Source organism: Scyliorhinus torazame, chromosome 14 (genome assembly GCF_047496885.1).
Source record: "Scyliorhinus torazame isolate Kashiwa2021f chromosome 14, sScyTor2.1, whole genome shotgun sequence".
NCBI lineage: Eukaryota > Metazoa > Chordata > Chondrichthyes > Carcharhiniformes > Scyliorhinidae > Scyliorhinus > Scyliorhinus torazame.
In genome coordinates, this window is record NC_092720.1 from 16,816,755 (window position 1) to 16,840,300 (window position 23,546).

At 48.1% G+C, this 23,546-nt stretch overlaps 1 protein-coding gene across 2 annotated transcripts in view; it reads left to right on the top strand.

Moving 5' to 3' along the window:
• The window catches only part of LOC140389543 (membrane-spanning 4-domains subfamily A member 4A-like), a 51,260-nt gene extending 28,738 nt beyond the window's left edge, over nt 1-22,522 (top strand). For both annotated transcript variants that reach the window (XM_072473744.1, XM_072473745.1), the window contains exons 4-7: nt 6,878-6,934; nt 14,860-14,985; nt 15,082-15,198; nt 16,765-22,522. In XM_072473744.1, the coding sequence (XP_072329845.1) occupies nt 6,878-6,934; nt 14,860-14,985; nt 15,082-15,198; nt 16,765-16,878 (414 nt within the window). In that variant the 3' untranslated portion in view covers nt 16,879-22,522. The remainder of the gene's footprint in view (nt 1-6,877; nt 6,935-14,859; nt 14,986-15,081; nt 15,199-16,764) is intronic.
• The last annotated feature ends 1,024 nt before the right edge of the window (nt 22,523-23,546 follow it).

Genomic DNA, 23,546 nt, shown 5'->3' on the forward strand with positions numbered 1-23,546 from the left:
GTGTCTCCTACTTTTAAAACAATGCCCTCTAGTTTTCGACTTACCCACAAGAGAACATATCAATTCCGCATCCACCTTGTCAGTACTGTTCAGGATCTTGTATACTTCAATCAAGTCACCCCTCACTCTTCTAAACCCCAGTGAAAACAAACCTAGCCTGTCCAACCTTTCCTTATAAGGCAACCTGTCCATTCCAGGTATCAGTCCTTAATCCTCCTCTGACCCACCTCCAACCCATTTCCATCCTTCCTGAAAGAAGCAGACCAGCATAGTGTTCAAGAAGCCTTCGCTGGCAGCTGGATTCTCTGGTCCCATTGGCGGTGCACCCCCTGCCCGTGGGTTGCCCGGTGGCGTGAGGTGGCTTCAATGGGAAATTGGCAGGAGCAGAGAAACCCGCCACCTGCAAACGGCGCTCGTCTCTCGCTGCTGAGAAACACGCGTCTGGCAGGCGGCAGAATTCAACATGTGATCTCACCAGTGTGAAAAATGAAATGAAAATGGCTTATTGTCACATCCGGCGCCTGTTCGGGGAGGCTGGTACGGGAAGTGAACCGTGCTGCTGGCCTGCCTTGGTCTGCTTTCAAAGCCAGCGATTTAGCCCAGTGTGCTAAACCAGCATAATGTAAGCATAATATCCTTATTTCTATGTTCATTCCTCTTGCAATAAGGATAGCATTCCATTAGCCTTCTGAATTACCTTCTGTACCTACATTCTAACTTCTTGTGACTCAGGCATGAGGACAATTAGTTCCCTTGGCACCTCAGAATCTTACAGTCATTCTCCGTTAAAGTAACACTCCGCTTTTTCATTCTTCTTGCTAAAGTGAACAACTTTCCACTTTCCCACATAGTACTCCATCTGCCAGAGTTTTGCCCACTCACTCAGTCCATCAACATCTGTCTGCAATCCCCTTATGTCCTCTTCACAACATACTTTCCTACTTATTTTTGTGTCATCTGTAAACTTGGCTACCATGCACTCACTCCCCTCATCTAAGTCATTGATGTAAATTGTAAAGGTTTGAGGCTCCAGCAATGACCACTGTGGGACTCCAATCGCCACACCTTGCCAATAAGAAAAAGAAGCATTAATACTCTCCTTTTGCTGCCAGCCAGCTATTCTGCTACCAATGCATTACCCCTACCATGAGCTTTTATTTTCTGCAATAATCTATCATGTGACGCCTTATCCATCAAAGCATAGTGGTTAGCACAATTGCTTCACAGCTCCAGGGTCCCAGGTTCGATTCCCGGCTTGGGTCACTGTCTGTGCGGAGTCTGCACGTTCTCCCCGTGTCTGCGTGGGTTTCCTCCGGGTGCTCCGGTTTCCTCCCACAGTCCAAAGATGTGCAGGTTAGGTGGATTGGCCATGCTAAATTGCCCTTAGTGTCCAAAATTGCCCTTAGTGTTGGGTGGGGTTACTGGGTTATGGGGATAGGGTGGGGGTGTGGGCTTGGGTAGGGTGCTCTTTCCGAGAGCTGGTGTAGACTTGATGGGCCGAATGGCCTCCTTCTGCACTGTAAATTCTATAATGGTCAGAAGTAGGGATGTTTGCTGATGACTGCACAATGTTTAGCACCATTCGCAACTTCTCTCAGATACTGAAGCAACCCATGTCCAAATGCAGCAAGACCTTGATATATCTGGACTTGGGCTGACAAGTGGCAAGTAACATGCGTGTTACACAAGTGCTAGGCAATGACCATCTCCAACAAGAGAGAATCTAACCATAGCCCCATGACATTCAACAACATTACCATCACTGAATCCCCCACTATTAACATCATGGGGGTTACTATTGACCAGAAACTGAATTGGACTAGCCATATAAATACTGTGGCTACAAGAGCAAGTCAGAGCCTAGAAATCATGCAGCAAGTAACTCCCCTCCTGACTCTACAAAGCCTGTCCACCGTCTACAAGGCACAAGTCAGGAGTGTAATGGAATACTCTCCACTTGCCTGGGTGAGTGCAGCTCCAACAACATTCAAGAAGCTCGACACCATCCAGGACAAAGCAGCCCACTTGATTGGCACCCCTTCCACAGATATTCGCTCCCTCAACAACCGTGTGGGTTTCCTCCGGGTGCTCCGGTTCCCCCCCACAGTCCAAAGATGTGCAGGTGAGGTGGATTGGACATGCTAAATTGCCTTTAGTGTCCAAAAACATTAGGTGGGGTTGCGGCGATCGGTTGGGAAGAGTGGGCTTAAATGGGGCGCTCTTTCCAAGGGCCAGTGCAGATTCGATGGGCCGAATGGCCCCCTTCTGTACTGTAAATTCTATAATATGATAGACGCACAGTGGCAGCCATGTGTACCATCTATAAGATGCACTGGAGAAACCCATCAATGCTCCTTAGGCAGCACCACCCAAACCCACAACTGATATCATCTCGAAGGACAAGGGCAGCAGATACCTGGGAACGCAACCACCTGGATGCTCCCCTCCAAGTTACTCACTACACTGACTTGGAAATATATCGCCGTTCCTTCATTGTCAATGGGGCAAAACCCTGGACCTTCCTCACTAACAGCACAGGGACTGCAGCAGTTCATGAAGGCATTTTGCCATCGCCATCTCAAGGGTAATTAGGGAGGGCCAATACATTTTAGCCTTGCAGCAATGCCCTCATCCTGTAAAAAAGATCTCAACAGAACCCTTCAGGAAATTCAAGTACTGGTTTCCCTTTATCCACAGTGAATGTTACATCAAAGAACTCCAATATTTGGTTACACATAGACCATGGGCGGGATTCTCCACCCCCACGCCGAAGTGGCCGCGCCGTCGTGAACACCGTCGAGGTTCACGACGGCGCGGAACGGCCCCGGTCCCGACCGATTCAGGCCCTGACAATGGGCCAGTATCGGGGCCGCGTCATCTACCCGCGCCAGGCCTTGTCGCCCACGCAAAAGCGGCGCCGCATCAATGATGCGGCCGGCGCCGCATAACGGACGTCAACCGCGCATGCGTGGTTGCCGTCCGCTGTAAGTCCGCCCCGCAAAAAGATGGCGGACGGATTCTTGCGGGCCGGGGAAGGAAGGAGGTCCTCCTTCAGAGAGGACGGGCCGACAATCGGTGGGCACCGATCGCGGGCCACTCCACTTTTAAGGTACCCCCCGGTGCAGGATCCGCCCCCGCCCCCCACAGGCCGCCCCCCCCCCCCCCCAGCGTTCACGCACCGCCCACGACTGTAGCAACCAGATGTGGATGGCGCTGGGGGGAACCCGCCGTTTTGGCCTGGCCGCTCGGCCCATCCGGGCCTCAGAATAGCGGGGGTGCCGGAGAATCGCCATTTTGGGTGTCTCCGGCGATTCTCCGGCCTGCGGCCTGCGAAACTCAACCGGGCCGTTCCCGCCGCTTGGGAGAATCGCGGGAGGGTGTCGGACGGGCATCCCCGGAACTTTTGGCGGCCCAGGCGATTCTCCCAACCGGCGTGGGAGTGGAGAATCGCGCCCCATGAGTCTGTTCCACCATTCAATCATGGCTGATATTTTCTCATCCCCATTCTCCTGCCGTCTCCCCATAACCCCTGATCCCCTTATCAATCAAGAACCTATCTAACTCTGTCTTAAAGATATTCAGTGATTTGGCCTCCACAACCTTCTGCGGCAAACAGTTCCACAGATTCACCACCCTCTGGCTGAAGAAATTCCTCCTCATATTTGTTTTAAAGGATCGTCCCTTCCGTCTGAGGCTGTGCCCTTGGGTTCTAATTTTTCCTACAAGTGGGAACATCGTCTCCACGTCCACTCTATCCAGGCCTCGCAGGAGCCTGTAAGTTTCAATAAGATCCCCCCCTCATCCTTCTAGTCTCAAATGACTACAGACCCAGAGTCCTCAACTGCTCTTCATTCCAGAGATCATTTTTGTGAACCTCCTCTGGACCCTTTCCAAGGCCAGCACATCCTCCCTTAGATACGGGGCCCAAAACTGCTCACAATACTCCAAATGGGGTCTGACAAGAGCCTTATACAGCGACAGAAATACATCCGTGCTCTTGTATTCTAGTCCTCTCGACATGAATGCTAACATTGCATTTTCCTTCTTAACTGATTTCCCTTTCGCATAAACAGACTCTGGTTTAGCACAGTGGGCTAAATATCTGGCTTGCAATGCAGAACAAGGCCAGCAGCGCGGGTGTAATTCCTGTACCGGTCTCCCCGAACAGGCGCCGGAATGTGGCGACTAGGGGCTTTTCACAGTAACTTCATTGAAACTTACTTGTGACAATATGCGATTATCATTGTTATTATATTATTACATTCTGACTCTTTCAAATTACACTGAGCTATAACCTCTTTAACGTTCAATTCTAGCACCTTCCCCACGACAAGCTAACTGGCCGATAGTTTTCTGGTTTCTGCTCCCCACTCCCTGTTGAATAGACGGTTTGTGTTTGCTACTTTCTGGTATGATGGAACCTTTCCAGAATCTAGCGAATTTTGGAAAACTAACCCCAATGCAACGCTACATCATTTGCACCTCTTTTCGACCCTAGGATGAAGTCCATTAGGACCCAGAGAGTTGTCAACTGCAGCTTCAGTCGTTTGCTCAGTACCGCTTCCCCAGTGATTGTAATTTCACCAATTTCCACTCTTCCTTCCACCTCCTGATTTAGAGCTATTACTGGAATGTTTTTTTTCTGCAGTCAAGGCAGAAAGAAAATATCTGCTCATTTGATCGGCCACTTCCTTATTATGCACAATTAACTCCCCTCTGGAGGATTAGCAGTCAATTTACTTACTCTCTTCCTTTTCAAATCCCAAAAGCTCTTATTATCCACCTACACATTTCTAGCTAGCTTCCGCTCATACTCTAATTTCATTCTTCTGATTTACCCTCCAGTTATTCTCTGCTGTTCTTTATATTCTGACCAAACATCTGGGGCTGGATTCTCCACACCCCGACGCCAAAATCGCGTTCGGCGACGGGGCGGAGAATCCGTTTTAGCGCACAAAATCAGGAGTGGCGCCGGTTCTTCGATTCTCCGCCCCCCCCCCCCCCCCAAGAATTGGTGTACTCCACGGGTATGCCGCGCCGAGTATCCACTGCCTCAGGCCATTGCCTGAGGCCCGCCCCGCTATTCTCCGCCCTCGACTGGCCAAATTCCTGTGGACCTCACCATCGTCCGGGATCCTCGTGTGGTGGATTCGGACTTAGTCCGGGGCCACCACAGTCGGGGGAGGGACGATCGGAGGGCTTCATTCAGGACTGGGGGCTATGTGTGCGGGTGGTCCGGGGAGCGCGAGTGGCCGATGCGGGGCACTAATTTGCCGCTCCAGGTCTGCGGGCTGAGTCCGCCATGCAACACGGCATGGCTGCTGGAGGCCGACGCCGTGCGCATGCACGGCCTCTGACCCAGAAGTGCGGGGGGGGGGGGGGGCGTATCGGCAGGTGGAGCTGCGAGCTTCACGATAGCTGCCTGCTAGCCCCCTGCAAGATGGTGAATCTGTGCCCTTTTGACGCCAGCTTTCCTGGCGTAAAAGATCACAGTTTTCACAACGGTATGGTGACTTAGTCCCAAAAACAGAGAATCCAGCCCCTGACCAGCCACTCACCTTTGCACAGTTCGATGGTATTTCCTTAATTTTGATACTTCTCTTTTCTTTTTTAGTTAAATAGAATGATGGTGGAGTAATTTCCGGGTTGGATACTTGTTCTCCCTTTTCGGGCAGGAAAACGCATGGGAATTTTGTGAAATGTTCAGGGAGTTGCTGATGTTGTCGCTGTATTGGAACAGTTTATGGGGCGGCACCTAGAAATCTTCAGCAGTAATGTAGTCAAAGCCTATTTGCATCCAGTGGCTTCAGCTATTTCTTGTGTCTGTGATATGGGACCTCTGGAGGAGGCTGAGATTGATCATCCTCCTTCAGTTCATCATTCATTGATTCCAGCTGGAAAAATATTCAAGTGCCTCCGGGTCAGTCCCTAACAGGTTGATAACCAGCCTGCTCATCCCTCCAACACTTCCATTCTGATTCCTCAAAGTGTGTGTGGTGAATGTATTGCTACTGCAATTCACCACTGTATTGTACTGTACTCTGTTGATGCCCCTGTGGGCTCCGCCTGTGGCTCCGCCCCCTCAGGGGTGGTGTATAAACCTGCAGCCTGTAGGCGGCACTCAGTACAGAGCAGTCGCAGGCAGGCACAGATCTAGCTTATTAAAACCACTGTTCACTTCTACTAATCGTCTCGTGTGAATTAGAACATAGAAAAATACAGTACGAAGTCTTACAACACCAGGTTAAAGTCCAACAGGTTTGTTTCGATGTCACTAGCTTTCGAAACAAACCTGTTGGACTTTAACCTGGTGTTGTAAGACTTCGTACTGTGCTCACCCCAGTCCAACGCCGGCATCTCCACATCATAGAAAAATACAGCACAGAACAGGCCCTTCGGCCCACGATGTTGTGCCGAACCTTTGTCCTAGATTAATCATAGATTATCATTGAATTTACAATGCAGAAGGAGGCCATTCGGCCCATTGAGTCTGCACCAGCTCTTGGAAAGAGCACCCCACCCAAAGTCAACACCTCCACCCAACACTAAGGGCAATTTTGGACACTAAGGGCAATTTATCACGGCCAATCCACCTAATTGATGGTCGCATCAGTGTGTTAAGCTATGAAACAAACAAATAAGTGTCAGTCTGAGCTGTGACACTTACCACATTGAACTTCCTTCATTCACTCTCTGTCCAGCTTCAGACAGGAAGAATCCCATCTGAGTGAGGAGTCACACACAGGCAGGGAGTTTATGGAGCCAATGTCTAACTTAAGGCTCTAGCTTGAAAGGGGAAGAATTTAGGAAAACGCCATATTTTAATGTTATTCAATTCTTCTAAGTTTTCTCTCTGACGTGAAATATGTTTTTAAAGTTTATTGTTGCAGGAGCTCTTGCTATAGCTGTTGAGAGGGAACCGACTCATTCTATGGTGAGTACTTGCTCAAATAATGATTTTGACATGGTTGATTTGCAACAATAAGTAATTCAGCTCAAGGTGGCAACCATGGTGGCACTCCCAGCACCAGGGACCCGGGTTCGATTCCCACCTCTGGTGACTGTCTGTGAGGGGTTTGCACATTTTCCTCGTGTCTATGTGAGTTTCCTGCGGGTGCTCCGGTTTCCTCCCCGTTATGGGCCAGGGTTTAGAGAACCCCAAAGTGTATCATGGAGTTCACCTGACCCACAACTTTTAATAGATTGTGGTACGGGGAGCACACGGCCCACTCTACAGGTGTGGTACAGCAGAAATGGAAAAGTATTTTTTAAAGCAAAACAATGTTTATTCTCTGAACTCAAATTAACCTTTTTAAAACATACAGTGAACATCTTAGCAACCATTAATTCAAATACAACCCCCAAAGAATACATCACTAAGTAATCCTTAATAACTTCCCAAACAACATCCAGAAGACAGAAGAAACACCTTTCAGCAGAAGCACATCAGGTTTACATTCACTACCGAAAACATTTATAATTCTGAATTCACCAAATGATCAAGAGATAGTCTTTTCATGGCAGAGAGATCAACAGTACACCCTGCAGCAGACGGCCTAAAACAAAAGTAAAAAGCTGACAGACAGCCCAGCTCCACCCACACTCTGACATCACTGCAGTAATATGAACAGCCAAACATTTCTTAAAGCGATATTCTCATGACATCCCACAGTCCAAAGATGTGCAGGTTAAATGGATTGGCCATTCTAAATTGCCCTTAGTGTCCAAAAAGGTTAGGAGGGGTTATTGGGTTAGCGGGGTAGGGTGGAAGTGAGGGCTTAAGTGGGTCGGTGCAGACTCGATGGGCCGAATGGCCTCCTTCTGCACTATATGTTCTGTGTTCTTTTCTGTGTTCTATGTGCTTGATGCTGTGGTGGTAGAGGTATTACGGCACCTGGTATGCTGGAGCACCATTGGCGGAAACTGTATGTTTTCTATTGGTTAAGATGTATGGTAGCTCCACCCTGCTAGGTGGGGTATAAGAGTCCATGCCGCCCCAGCAGCCTTCATTCTGTACCTGAGCTGCTGGGGGAAACATCTAGCTTATTAAAGCCTTCAGTTGGACTACAACCTCGTTTTAGTGGTCATTGATCGTGCATCAGATGCCCCTATCCTGGATGGGACAATTGCACGCCTGAAATACTAATCTCTGATTTCTCGGCAGTCTAACTCCCTCCCCTGAATGAGGACAAAATTCCACACGAGTGTGTGAGCTGTTGAACGAAAAAAGTTTCAATTGAGATACACGGCATGAAGTCGAATCACTCGCAGATTGGTGCATTCTGCCTCTACTAAGGGGAAAGTTTTTGTTTCCTTTCTACCCTATCTGTGTCCTTCATTATTTTGTACATCTCAATCAGATCCCCCCCTCAGCTTCCTCTGCTCCAGGGAAAACAATCCCAGCCTATCCAGTTTCTCTTCACAGCTGAAACGCTCCAGCCCAGTCAACATCCTGGTGAATCACCCTCCCCAGTGAAATCACATCTCTCCGATAGTGTGGTGACCAGAACGACACACAATACTCTAGCTGTGGCCCAATGAGCGTTTTATACAGCTCCATCATAACCTCCCCGCTCTTATATTCTATGCTTCGGCTAATAAAAGCAAGTTTCCATAAGCCTTCTTGCCCACCTGTCCTGCTATATTCAGGGATGTATGTATATGCACCACATGGTCCCCCCTGGTTCTCTGTACTTCCTAGCATTCTATTTTGCATTGTGTGTTCTCTCACCTTGTCTGTCCTCCCAAAATGCATCACCTCCCACTTTTCAGGGTTAAATTCCATTTGCCTCTGTTCCCATGCGCCCGTCGATATTACTCTGTAATCGCTATTTACTCGACCATCAATTTTTGTGTCATCTGCGAACTTACTGATCATACACCCCACATTCCCGTGTAGATCATTAATGTACACTACAAACAGCAAGGGACCCAGCATCGAACCCTGCGGAACAACACTGGACACAAGCTCCCAGTCACAAAGCAACCTTCGACCAACACCCTCTGCCTCCTTCTACTCAGCACATTTTGGTTTCAGCTTGTGGAACAAATTATATACTTGCAATAGACAGAGTGCAAAGGTTCACCAGATTGATCTCTGGGATGTCGGGATTATCTTATCAGGAGAGATTGGGTTGACTAGAAATAGAGAAACCAGAAGCAGAATAAGGTCATTCGTCCCTTCGAATCTGCTCCGCTATTCAATGTGACCAAGGCTGATCCTCTAACTCACACCCTCTCTCATATTTATTGACATCTTTAGAGTCTAGAAATCTATATATTCAAAGAGCCCAAAGGTGTACAGGTTAGGTGGATTGGCCATGCTAAATTGCCCCTTAGTGTCCTACGATGTGCAGGTTGGATGGGGTTATGGGGATAGAGTGCGGGAGTTGGCCTAAATAGTGTGCTCTTTCGGTGGGGGGGGGGGGGGGGGAGTGGGGGGGGTCAGTGCAGTCTTGATGGGCCAAATGGCCTTCCTTCTGTACTGTAAGGATTCTATGGAAATCCCTTCTCATTCTTTTAAACTCCTGTGGATACAGGTCAGCGTACAAAATTAAAGCGCCTGGGTTTGGGGGTAATAGAGTATCCTGGACTGAGAATTGGTTAGCAGGCAGGAACAGAGAGTAGGAATAAATGGGTCTGTTTCGAAGTGGCAGGCAGTGAGTAGTGCAGTCCCGCAGGAATCAGTGATTGGGCACCACCAATTCACAATGCACATCACTGGGCGGCAATGTGGCACAGTGGTTAGCACTACTGCCTCATGGTGCCAAGGACCCGGGTTCGATCCCGGCTCCGGGTCACTGTCCGTGTGGAGTTTGCACATTCTCCCCGTGTCTGCGTGGGTCTCGCCCCCACAACCCAAAAAGATATGCAGGGTAGGTGGATTGCCCCTTAATTGAAAAAAAAAGAATTGGGTACCCTAAATTTATAGAAAAGAAAAAAACCCAGCACACATCAATGATTTGGATGAAGGAACCAAAAGTAATATTTCCACGTTTGCTGACGACACAAAACTTGGTGGGAATGTGGGTGATCAGGAATGGCTTTGAGGTGACATACACAAGTTAAATGAGTGGGCAAATACATGGCAGATGCAGCATATTGTGGATGTTCAGATGGAAAAACAGACTAGCAGACTATTATTTAAATGGTGATAGATTGGAAAATGTTGATGTGAACAGGGACCTGGGTGTCTTTGTACTTAGTCACTGAGCAAGCCGCAGATAAGCAGTATGGAAGGCAAGTGGTATATTGGTCTTCATTCCTAGAGGATTGGCGTCTCAGAGCAAAGACATCTTCCTGCAGCTGTATAGGGCCTGGGTGAGACCACACCTGGAGGATTGTGTGCAGTTTTGGTCTCCTGCTGTAAGAAAGGATATATGTGCCATAGAGCGAAGGTTCACCAGACGGAGTCCTGAGATGGCAGGGTTGTCATTTGAGGAGAGATTGAGTCAACTCGGCCTGTATTCACCAGAGTTTAAAAGAATGAGAGGGGATTTCATTGATATGTACAAAATTCAGCCAGGGCCGGACAGACTGGATACACGGGTGATGTTTGCTGTGAAACAAAATCAGAAAATGCTGGTAAAGCTCAGAAAGACTGATCGCATCCATGAAGAGAGAAACAGAGGTAACATTTTGAGTCCGCATGACTTCTTCAAAAGAGATTCCTCTGGCTGCAGAGGGGGTGGGGGGGGGGGGGGGGGACGTCTAGATAGAGCAAGGAGTTTCCATCTTACGATACGGGGTTGGACTTGGATGAAGAGAAATGTCTTCACGCCATGGATGGTGAAACCTGTGGAATTCTGTACCACTGAATAAATTTAAAAAGGAAATAGAGAGATTTCTGGACTCTAAAGGTGTTAAGGGGTATGAGGGGGCGGGGGGGAGAGTGAGTGTATAACATTGAGGTAGAGGACCAGTCGTGATCATATTGATGGGACAGCAGATTCGAAGGGCCGAATGTCCTCCTGTTCCCATTTTCTATGTTTCTCTGTGGTGGTGTTCCCAATTCTCACCTTTATTGTTTTAATTATTTCTCATTCTAGAATTGACTTGGGTGCCATCTGAATTTTTCATTCCACCTCGAGTACTATCTACATCAGTTTTATCAATTACATGATCTGTAAAACTTCATCAGTTCACCTGAAATGCTATTGATTTTTAAATGCATGGTAGATTTCAAATAGTCTGGAGAAGAATTGGACTTGATGGGCTGAATGACCCTTTCATATTTTACAAGTTCTTGTGTTGTATACGGTGTTTGTCTGGGGGTCAGAAGCTGTCAGGGAACTAAAACCATCAGTGCCATTTCCCCCTTCCCAGCTGTATTTATCATAGAACTTACAGTGCAGAAGGAGGCCATTTGGCCCATCGCGTCTGCACCGGCTCTTGGAAAGAGCACCCTAGCCAAGGTCAACACCTCCACCCTATCCCCATAACTCAGTAACCCCACCCAACACCAAGGTCAATTTTGGACACTAAGGGCAATTTATCATGGCCAATCCACCTAACCTACACATCCTTGGACTGTGGGAGGAAGCCGGAGCACCCGGAGGAAACCCACGAACACACTGGGAGAACGTGCAGACTCCGCACAGACAGTGACCCAAGCCGGAATCGAACCTGGGACCCTGGAGTTGTGAAGCAATTGTGCTTTCCACAATGCTACCGTGCTGCCCAATAATGTAGAATCTAAACATGGCAGTGGGACACACCTTAAACATTCCTTATGCCTTAAATATCTGATATTGGAATCAGCATCGTGCAGACCTGTCAGGGACACGGAGCTACACATAAATGCTGCACTTGGAAAATAAAACTCTCATATCCGTGATCTGTGCTATGACTGTAGAAATATAACATACATGGAAACATGCGTAGAAAATAGAAGCAGGAGGAGGCCATTCAGCCCTTCGAACCTGCTCTGCCATTCATTATGATCATGGCCGATCATCAAATTCAATACCCTGATCCCGCCTCCCCTCAACTACTTTCTGTGGGAGTGAATTCCACAGATTCACCACTCTCTGGGTGAAGAAATTGCTCCTCACCTCAATCCCTTATCCTCAAACTATGACCCCTAGTTCTGGACTCACTCGCCCCTTTCTGAATCTACCTTGTCTAATCCTGTTGGAATTTTATAAGTTTCTGTGAGACCCCTCTCACTCTTCTAAACTCCAATGAATATAATCCTAACCGATGTAGTCTCTCGTCATATGACAGTCCTGCCATCCCAGGAATCAGCCTGGTAAACCTTTGCTGCTCTCCCTCCACAGCAAGAACATCCTTCCTCAGATAGGGACACAGAAACTGCCCACAATACTCCAGACTTGGCCTCACCAATGCCCTAAACAATTGCAGTAAAATATCCCTACTCTTATATTCAAATCCTTTCGCTATGAAGGCCAAAGTACCATTTGCCTTCTTTACTGCCGGCTGTACCTGCACGCTTACTTTCAGCGACTGATGCACGAGGACACCAAGGTCTCGCTGAGTATCCACCTCTCTCAATATTCACCCATTCATACAATAATCTGCTTTCCTATTTTTTCTACTGAAGTGGATGACCTCACACTTATCCACATTATACTGCATCTGTCATGCATTTGCCCACTCACTCAGCCTGTCCAAATCTCGCTGAAGCATCTCTGCATCCTCCTCACAGCTCACCCTCCCACCCAGCTTTGTATCATCTGCAAATTTGGAGATAATACATTTAGTTCCCTCGTCCAAATCATTCATATATAATGTGAACAGTTGATGTCCGAGCGCAGACCCCTGCGGTACCCCACTAGTCACTGCCTGCCAATCAGAAAAATACCATTTATTCCAACTCTTTACTTTGTGTCTGCTAACCAGCTTCCTATTCATCACAAGACACTACTTGAAATCCCATGTGCTTGAACTTTAGTAATTTGCTATGAGATCTTATCGAAAGCCTTCTGAAAGTCTAAATAAACCATATCCACCGGGTCTCCCAGATCAACTCTACTAGTTAGATCTTCAAAGAATTCCAGTAGGTTTGTCAAGCATGGTTTTCCTTTTGTAAATCCATGCTGACTTTGTCTGATTGAACCACTGCTTTCCAAATGCTGTGCTATGAAAGCCTTGATAATGGACTCTAGCAACTGTCCTACTACCGATGTTAGGCTCACTGGTCTATAGTTCCCTGTGTTCTCTCGCCCTCCCTTTTTGAATAACGGGCTTTTATTAGCTACCCTCCAATCATTAGGAATCATTCCAGGGTCCAAAGAATCTTGGAAAATGACCACCAATGGAGCTCCTGTTTCTAGGGCCACTTCCTTAAGTACTCTGTGATGAAGATAATCAGGCCCTGGAGATTTATCTGCCTTCAATTTATTAATTTCACCAAAATGATTTGTCTACGAATACTGGGCGGGATTCTCCGGCATCCGGCGGGCGGGCCGTACCTGCGCCAAAGAGTGGCGTGAACCACTCCGGCGTCGGGACGTCCGGAAGGTGCAGAATCCTTCGGGGGCGAGGCCGGCGCTGGAGTGGTTGGCGCCGCGCCGAAGGGCCTCTGCCGGCCGGTGTGCGTTGGCGCATGCGCAAGAGCGCCAGCATGTTCCCAGAACCGCTGCCGTGATTCCTGCACATGCGCAGTGGGTTTCTTCTCCGCGCCGGCCATGGCGGAGATTTGCAGCGGCCGGTGCGGAGGGAAAGAGTGCCCCCACGGCACAGGCCCGCCCGCAGATCGCTAGGCCTCCGATTGTGGGCCAGGCCACCGTGCCCGGGGCCAGATCCCCCCGCGCCGTCCCCCCCCCCACCCCCCGAGGGTTCCGTAGGCCGCCCACAGAGCCGGGTCCCGCTGGTAAGAACCTTGTGTAATTTACACCGGCGGGACTGGACGAAAGCGGGCGGCCGCTCGGCCCATCGCGGAGCGGAGAATCGCCACTGCCAACGGCCCCTGACCGGCGCGGCGCGATTCCCGCCCCCGCCAAAAAAGCTGCGCCGGAGAATTCGGCAGCCGGTGTCAGGGCAGGATTCACGCCGCCCCCCCCTGGCGATTCTCCGGCCTGCCGGGGGGGGGGGTTCGGAGAATCCCGCCCACTGACTTCCTTCAGCTCCTCACCGAAACTTGTGTTTCAGAACTTCCGGTCCATTATTCATGTCTTCCTTTTTGAGGACACAAGGAAAGTACAAATTTAGTTCCTCAGCCATTTCTTTGTTCCCCATTATGAATTCCCCCGTTTCTGACTGTAAGGGGTCTACATTTCTTGTTGCCAATCTTTTTCTCTATACACACCTACAGAAACGCTTGCAGTCAGTTTTTATGGTCAAGTACTTTCATGGATGTCGCCAAAAAGAAAATTAAATGTCATGTTGGGAGGGTGAATACATTGGATCAATTAATTTACATGGTCTCAGTTATTACGATGTCAGACCAGATCCCAACAGTGGCTAGGATCCTGGACAAAAAAAAACAGTATTTTATTTTAATTTTGTAAGACTGAGGGAAAAGGATACCTCACTCCAGGAGTGACTTCACAAAGAAATAGGGGTTTGCTCTATTAAATCAAAACTTTATGAAGAACACAGAATTAAAATCTTAAACATCACACCTAAAAATAACTTACAACTACCTCTTAAACAATACTACTCAATACGGGGAGTACAATACCAATTGATGTCTTTATTCTAGTAAATCTCTGCTGAATCCTTTCCAAAACCTTGACATCCTTCCTAAAGTGTGACATTGAATGGGTTTGTGTGGATTCAATGAGATGGGTACATTTCAAATAGACTGGAATAGGAATAAATAGACTTGATCAGCCAATTGGTGTTTTCCTCCTTCCATGTTTTCTCATATGTTCTTTAATGTTAATCTACTTCCAGATCAGAGGTTGCTTAGGAATGAACATCATCAGTGCCATTTCCTGCGTGCCAGCAATTGTAGCATATACTTTAAACATTAGTATTCCATATCATTGTTATCATGTAGATTACACCTCTTATTGTATGGTGAGTGTTAAACTACATTGATTGAAAGCCATTTGAAAGCAATATTTTAAAATGTTTTCTGCCCAACATAATTTATTTTTGTCTAACCCATGACAGGGTCTAATTGCATGTGTGGCCATCCTTCTACTACTGACCCTGCTCAATGCAGGAATATCCATTGCAGTTTCAAGTTTCAACTGTAAAGCTATGAGCTGCTGCTGTGCAAAACCAGTGGTAAGTCACGTAATGGATTGATTACGTCTGTGTATTTACTGGTGTATATTCGCTCTCTTTCCCCATTTTAGAAAACCATGCATGTATCAATGATAACTGCTGGATACCAGCAGGTCACTTGGGCAGCACGGTAGCATTGTGGATAGCACAATTGCTTCACAGCTCCAGGGTCCCAGGTTTGATTCCGGCTTGGGTCACTGTCTGTGCGGAGTCTGCACATCCTCCCCGAGTGCGTGGGTTTCCTCCGGGTGCTCCGGTTTCCTCCCACAGTCCAAAGATGTGCAGGTTAGGTGGATTGGCCATGATAAATTGCCCTTAGTGTCCAAAATTGCCCTTAGTGTTGGGTGGGGTTACTGGGTTATGGGGATAGGGTGGAGATGTTGACCTTGGGTAGGGTGCTCTTTCCAAGAGCCGGTGCAGACTCGATGGGCTGAATGGCCTCCTTCTGCACTGTAAATTCTATGATAATCTATGAATCACTTACATTAGATTGCACACTAGTTTGTATTCAGTAGAGGTCATGGGGTCCACACTCTGACCCCTGTGGGGGCTGTAACACAAAATGTTCTGCAGAAGGGTCATATGGACTGGAAGTGTTAACTCTGCTTCTGTCTGCTGTCAGACCTCCACAGATGGTGTCATTCAGCATTTCCTGTTTTTATTAAACACTCTTGAAGTGTAGTTCCTGCTGTGCTGTAATAAACACAGCAGCCCAATTTGCATACAAGTGGTTCCTACAAACAGCAATGTGATAATGACCTGAATGTTTTTAGTCACATTGGTTAAGGAATAAATCTTCCTGAGCCTTTCTGGTTGGTAGGTAGCAGGAGTTTCGGTGATTTGAAATATTTAAGCGGGGTCACTTGTGAAGCTGTCTTTAGATCCGGTATCACCTTTCCCGTCCCTGCTTTATTTGTGTTTATTTGAACAAATTGGACAAGAGCAGTGATTCCCTGCCAGTTGGTCGACAGTAGGATTCTCGATACCAGGGAAATGTTGGGTGATGGCTTTTAACTAAAGTATTTTTGTTTAATTTTTCTTGAATGTTTAACAAGTCTTCCCCGAAATATGATTACCTCTCACTCCTCGCCACCTTGTGTTCTCTACCAGAATAAATACTTAATAAACAGTTTTGAATTATTTATTAACTTGCGAGACCCTATCTTAAATACAACTCTCCATCATAAATTGAGCTCCAAAATGAGGTCCATCTTATTCAGTCAGATTTTGAATGTGGGAGAATGCTCTATTAATAAAATGCACAGTTACTAATGAAACACCTTCAGCTCTTCCACTACAGATAAACTATTTCCAACAATTCAGGGGAGAGATTTCCTCACCTGAGCATGTGCAGGAAGTGCTCCCCCTAGTGTTGTGGCACCAATAGACACAGCCTTGTAGATTGCTCTGGCAGAGAGCTGCACAAACATTAATGTCCAAGTGGGGAAAGTGGCAATGGGACGGGTGCAATGTTTGGGAGAGGCGGGCGAGCCATGAGGAACTGACTGGCTCATTCTGCTCTGAAACCTTTCACAATCTATTCACTCGTGTTGTTTTGTTTTTCAGCCGGTGATTGTGGTGTTCAACAGCACATCTGAACAACTGGTTCCTCAACAGCAGTTTCATGACAACCCTCCACCCTACCATGTGACAGCGATGGAAAATGTATCTGTTGGATAAGAACGAGTTACAGTTGAAACTCTGCTTCGCACAAGTTAATTAATCTTACAGAGCTGGATGCAATATTATTTAGAATGTATTCAAATGAGCTATGCGTTATCTGCCAAGGCCACGGGATATATTCTCCAATTTTGAGGCTATGTCCAGAGGATCCGTGGCGTTTTACGTGGGAAATTTTGCCACTGCCCCAGAACCGATCCTCCAACGGGTGAAGGGCTAGCAGCCGTGCCACGTAAAATGCCCGGCCTCCACAAAATAAACAGCCGGAGAATTGCTGTGCCGTGGGCACACATGCACACGGCGATGACCTGTAGCGGTCGCGCTGTGCGTGGACCCGACCTGCCAGATAGCCCCCCCTGGACAACCCCTCGCCACTCCCTGGCAACCCCCCACCAGTCCTGCCAGCCCTCGCTGAAGCCCCCCCCCCCCGGCCAAACAGGCGCAGCCCCCGATTCGGTCGTAAAAATGGATTCTCCGCCCGATCGACGATTACGAAATCAGCGTCTGGAAATGGAGAATCTCACCCCACATGTATCAGAGGGCATTAAGAGTCACGCGCTTACAGTGCACCAGGCCTCCCATTGGACCATGCAAACTGTGTGCTTGTGTTTTACAGGGGTTAGCACTGCTGCCTCACAGCGCCAAGGTCCTGGGTTTAATTCCGGCCTATGGAGGTGGGGGGGGCGGGGGGTTGGGATTCTATGATTTTAAGAACATATAAATGAGATCAGAGCGCAAGCCTCCTCTTCAAATAACTGCATCTGTGGTATGGATAGTCGGGGTTATCCAATAATGTTGTGCTGCTCTGAAATCAAATGGCCGGAATTCTACGGCCGTTGGGGTTCTCTGTTCCGGCTGGCAGCACCCCCCCCCCCCCCCCCCCCGGATAAAAGGCGGGAGTATAGAATCCCACCGCCAACGAACGCCGCGCTAATAAAATGTTCATTTGTTGAATCTTGAAAGTACTGAAAGAAATAGCAGACTCTCAGCAAGTGATGCGAGATGATTGATTGTATTTGAATACAAGGGGACACACGTCACTGTGCTGTTATCCATGTCCCTGCACTGAAAGAAATGCCCGCTGATTGTCCCGGTCCCTTTATTATATTTGTCCATTTCTTTATTCTCCGAAATGTTTGTTCCCTCATTTCAATCTTAGGCAGTTTCACCATCTGGAATCTATTGAAGATTCCCATCTCCTGCTGCTCTCCACAGCTATTTCCTCGATTACATGTGTAACCTCAGTCAAGATGTTACTGTCACCAGGAGGGGGTGTGACATTATTCATGAAGCTGTCCTTTAGTGAAGACATCAATCCCAGATCATTTCCATCTGTTCTGGTGACTCAGCTCAGAACTAACAGCTCAAATAGGCTCATTTGATCCAATGGGTCTATTGTGACGTTTGTCTTTCGCAAGGCTCCTCCCATCTAACTTCACCCAACCCTGTTTGTAAGCATTAAAGATCACATCGTAATCATGGATTATAAACTCCATCTTAATTGATTCATCCAGAGAGATTCTAACATTCCACATTGTAGTTTCTTCAATTATTCCAGCTTCTTTTTGCATCCACTGGCATTTATCTGAAAGTTTAATTTTCTTCATTTGTTTCTGGGATGTGGCTGTCACTGGCTAGACCATATTTGCCCTTGAAAAGGTGGTAGTGAGCTGCCTTCTTGAACCGCTGCTGTCCATGTGTTGTCGGTACACCCACCGTGCTGTTAGGCAGAGAGTTCCATGATTTGGACCCAGCAACAGTGAAGGAAAATGGCAATATAGAACATAGAACATTACAGTGCAGTGCAGGCCCTTCGGCCCTCGATGTTGCGCCGACCTGTGAAACCACTCTAAAGCCCATCTACACTATTCCCTTATCGTCCATATGTCTATCCAATGACCATTTGAATGCCCTTAGTGTTGGCGAGTCCACTACTGTTGCAGGCAGGGCATTCCACGCCCTTACTACTCTCTGAGTAAAGAACCTACCTCTGACATCTGTCTTATATCTATCTCCCCTCAATTTAAAGCTATGTCTCCTCGTGCTAGACATCACCATCCGAGGAAAAAGGCTCTCACTGTCCACCCTATCCAATCCTCTGATCATCTTGTATGCCTCAATTAAGTCACCTCTTAACCTTCTCTCTAACGAAAACAGCCTCAGGTCGCTCAGCCTTTTCTCATAAGATCTTCCCTCCATACCAGGCAACATTCTGGTAAATCTCCTCTGCACCCTTTCCAATGCTTCCACATCCTTCCTATAATGCGGCGACCAGAATTGCACGCAATACTCCAAATGCGGCCGCACCAGAGTTTTGTATAGCTGCAACATGGCCTCATGGCTCCGAAACTCAATCCCTCTACCAATAAAAGCTAACACACTGTACGCCTTCTTAACAACCCTCTCAACCTGAGTGGCAACTTTTAGGGATCTATGAATATGGACACCGAGATCTCTCTGCTCATCCACACTGCCAAGAATCTTACCTTAGCCCAGTACTCTGTCTTTTTATTCCTTCCAAAATGAATCACCTCACACTTTTCTGCATTAAACTCCATTTGCCACCTCTCAGCCCAGCGCTGCAGCTTATCTATGTCCCTCTGTAACTTGTAACATCCTTCCGCACTGTCCACAGCTCCACCGACTTTAGTGTCATCTGCAAATTTACTCACCCATCCTTCTACGCCCTCCTCCAGGTCATTTATAAAAATGACAAACAGCAGTGGCCCCAAAACAGATCCTTGTGGTACACCACTAGTAACTGGACTCCAGTCTGAACACTTCCCATCAACCACCACTTCTTCCAGCTAGCCAATTTCTGATCCAAACTGCTAAATCACCCTGAATCCCATGCTTCCGTATTTTCTACAGTAGCCTACCGTGGGGAACCTTATCAAACGCTTTACTGAAATCCATATACACCACATCAACTGCTTTACCCTCATCCACCTGTTTGGTCACCTTCTCAAAGAACTCAATAAGGTTTGTGAGGCACGACCTACCCTTCACAAAACCGTGTTGACTATGTCTGATCAAATTATTCCTTTCCAGATGATTATACACCCTATCTCTTATAAACCTTTCCAAGATTTTGCCCACAACAGAAGTAAGGCTCACTGGTCTATAGTTACCGGGGTTGTCTCTACTCCCCTTCTTGAACAAGGGGCTTGGAGGGTGGTTGGGTTCCCAGGTATCTGCTGATCTTGAGCTTCTAGATGGTAGTGGTTGTGGGTTTGGGTGCTGCCTAAGGAGCCTTGGTGAGGTCCTACAGTGCATCTTGAAGATGGTACACACAGCTGCTACTGTTCATCGGTGGTGGAGCGTTGGAATGTTTGTGTAAGGGGGAGCAATCAAGTGGGCTGCTTTGTCCTGGCTGGTGTCGAGCTTCTTGAGTGTTGTTGGAGCTGCACTCATCCAGGCAAGTGGAGGGTATTCCATTACACTCCTGCCTTTTGCCTTGTCGATGATGGACAGATTTTGGGGGGGGGTGAGGAGGTGAGTTACTCGCTGCAAGTGTCTGAGCCTTTGAGCTGCCCTGGTAGCCTCAGTATTAATATGGCAAATCCAGTTCAGGTTTTGTTCAATGGTAACCCACAGGATGTTGATAGTGGGGGATCCAGCGATGGTAATGCCACTGGATGTTTAGGGGCGATGGTTAGATCCTCTCTTGTTGGAGATAATCATTGCCTGACACTTGTTTGGCTCAAATGTAATTTGCCACTTGTCAGCCCCAAGCCTGGACATAGACTGCTTCATTATCTGGGGAGTCGTGAATGGTGCTGAACATTGCGCTATCATCTGCAAACATCTGCACCTCTGACCTTATGATGGAAGGGAGGTCATTGATGAAGCAGCTGAAGATGGTTGGGCCGAGGACTCTACCCTGAGGAACTCCTGCAGTGATGTCCTGGAGCTAGGATGATTGACCTCCAACCACCACAACCATCTTCTTTCGGGTCAGGTTTGACTCCAACCAGCGGAGAGTTTCCCCCCTGATTCCCATTGACTCCAGTTTAGCTCGGGCTCCTTGATGCCACACTCGGTCAAATGCTGCCTTGATGTCAAGGCCCGTCACTCAGTCGTTCTCGATGGTAATAATTGTGGGTTTGGAAGGTGCTTCCCGAGGAGCCTTGGTGAGGTCTTGTAGTACATCTTTGAGATGATGTGTACTTCTGCTCCTGGATATCAACGTTGGAGGGAGTGAATATTTGTGGAAGTGATACCAATCAAGCGGGCCGCTTTCCCCTGGATCGTGACAAGCTTATTTTAGTAACTTGAGGAAGCAAGCAAAAATTGAGCATTAATTTATTTTAACTATTTACAAAGTCCTGCCTAAAGCATCATCTGGCTGCCAGTACAATCCCTGCTCAGCAGACTACTCTGTCTGGGGCCCTGCTATGGGCCGGCTTTTATTAAGTACATAAGGAGGCCAAGGAATGTGGCCTCTGCCCCCTATCTGAGAAGCTCGTACTTCATGAGTCCTGCGGGAAGATCAGTGATGGTTTCCCCATGGTCCTCGTGGGGGTTATGACACCCCCCCCCCCCTCCCCAAAAGCTCGAAAGTCCCCCTTCAGCCGTCAAAGGTGGGGGCCCTCTGTGCCGCTTTGCCCATTGCTGCGTTTCCGCCTGAGGAGGCTCTGGGGCCAGCTGAGGTGCAGTGGGTTCGCCGATCCTGACCGACGGCGAAGAGTGACTGTTGGGGGTCTCAGTCCGCGACACGCCGCCTTCTGATGGAATGGATTCCTCTGCCTCCACGTCAGACTTGGAGTCGCCATCCCCCTGCTGGATCGGGCAATGCAGCCCGAATGGCTGCAACCCCAGTACTGAGTAGGAAAGATGGCAGCACGGTGGCATAGTGGTTAGCACAATTGCTTCACAGCTCCAGGGTGCCAGGTTCGATTCCCGGTTTGGGTCACTGACTGTGCGGAGTCTGCACGTTCTCCCCGTGTCTGCGTGGGTTTCCTCCGGGTGCTCTGGTTTCCTCCCACAGTCCAAACGTGTGAAGGTTAGGTGGATTGGCCATGCTAAATTGCCCTTAGTGTCTAAAATTGCCCTTAATGTTGCGTGGGGTTACTGTGTTATGGGGATAGGGTGGGGGTGTGGTCTTGGGTAGGGTGCTCTTTCAAAGAGCCGGTGCAGACCCGATGGGCCGAATGGCCTCCTTCTGCACTGTAAATTCTATGTAAATGGCCAACATTGTGCTGTGAGGCATGATGGTAAAAGAGGCCAACAGATTTGTCTGCCACTCTGCAGTATTAATTTTGTGGGAGCACACTGAACGGCAGCTCCCAACTGAACATTTTGCTGGTAACTCTTTGTTTTGGAACAGCGAGAGCAAGGCTCTCTCGATTAAGGCCTGTGGGCAGCTGGATTGGTTATGTGAATGAACTATAAACTACAAGCTAAACCATTGTAAAATAGCAGCAGCTTGCGAGATTCAAAGACAAGAACTCCAGGATCAACATTCGCAAGGCGAGACCTGAGTTTGGAAGCTCACAGCCGCACCCTCCAGAGCGGGCCGAGCCACGTTCTCTCCAGCGAGTAGTACTTTTGTTTAAGTTGTGAGTCTTGAAACTTATGTAACTGTTAAAATAAACACACAACTGAAGTCTTACATGAGTTAAATAAACGTTGTATTAAATCACGTAGTTGTGGAGTATAATTTGTCTGTACTGTCAGTTGCCACCAGCAGAGTGCAGCAACCGATTGGCACCCCAGGTGGGACACGTCTAACTTAGAGCAGTCAGCCCCGTTCGGAGTTAAACATCTCAATGCCCAGCCTGAGCCTGCATTAAGAGGGTAGTGGCCCCACGTGACGGTCAGGGATTAAGTGGGTAAAAGGAGCATAATAACAAAGGACTGGGTGGCCGCTTAGTTCTGAGGGCGTGTTCATACTAATGACAATGCAGACACATTGTTAGAGCAACAAATTAGAGCGACTAACAGTTGACCGCAAAAGTAACATCCAATAATCCTCCTTAAGAGGTAACACGGTAGCACAGTGGTTAGCACTGTTGCTTCACAGCTCCCGGCTTGGGTCACTGTCTGTGTGGAGTCTGCACGTTCTCCCTGTGTGTGCGTGGGTTTCCTCCGAGTGCCGGTCCGGTTTCCTCCCACAGTCCAAAGATGTGCAGGTTAGGTGGATTGGCCATGATAAATTGCTCTTCGTGTCCAAAAAGGTTGGATGGGGTTACTGAGTTACGGGAATAGGGTGATGGTGTGGGCTTGAGTGGGGTGATCTTTCCAAGAGCCAGTGCAGACTCGATGGGCCGAATGGCCTCCTTCAGCACTAAATTCTATGATTCTGTGATAATCAGTCTTGAGGGATGTTCAGCAACCCTCAAGTGCGTAAACCAGGAGAGACCGGTAGCGACAAAGGTATCTGGGAAGGAGTTTAAAAGGATTAAGGAGCGACATTCTCTTCTCTTGCTCTCTGCGGATATCGGCGCCATACCCCAAACGCGGTCAATTGCTGCGTTGATTATCTGAGTTCTGAGGAATGGCTGAGTCTGGGCTAGAATAAGAGCACTCAGGACAGTGAGCAGCACTATGATAGGTGGCAGTGCCGTCCTGGTGGGTTACAGTCAGGAGAGACAGTAGCTGAAGCCGGGAGGCCAGACCTCTGAATAAATTGCATGTAAACAAGTTGATAAGAACCGCGCAGGTAT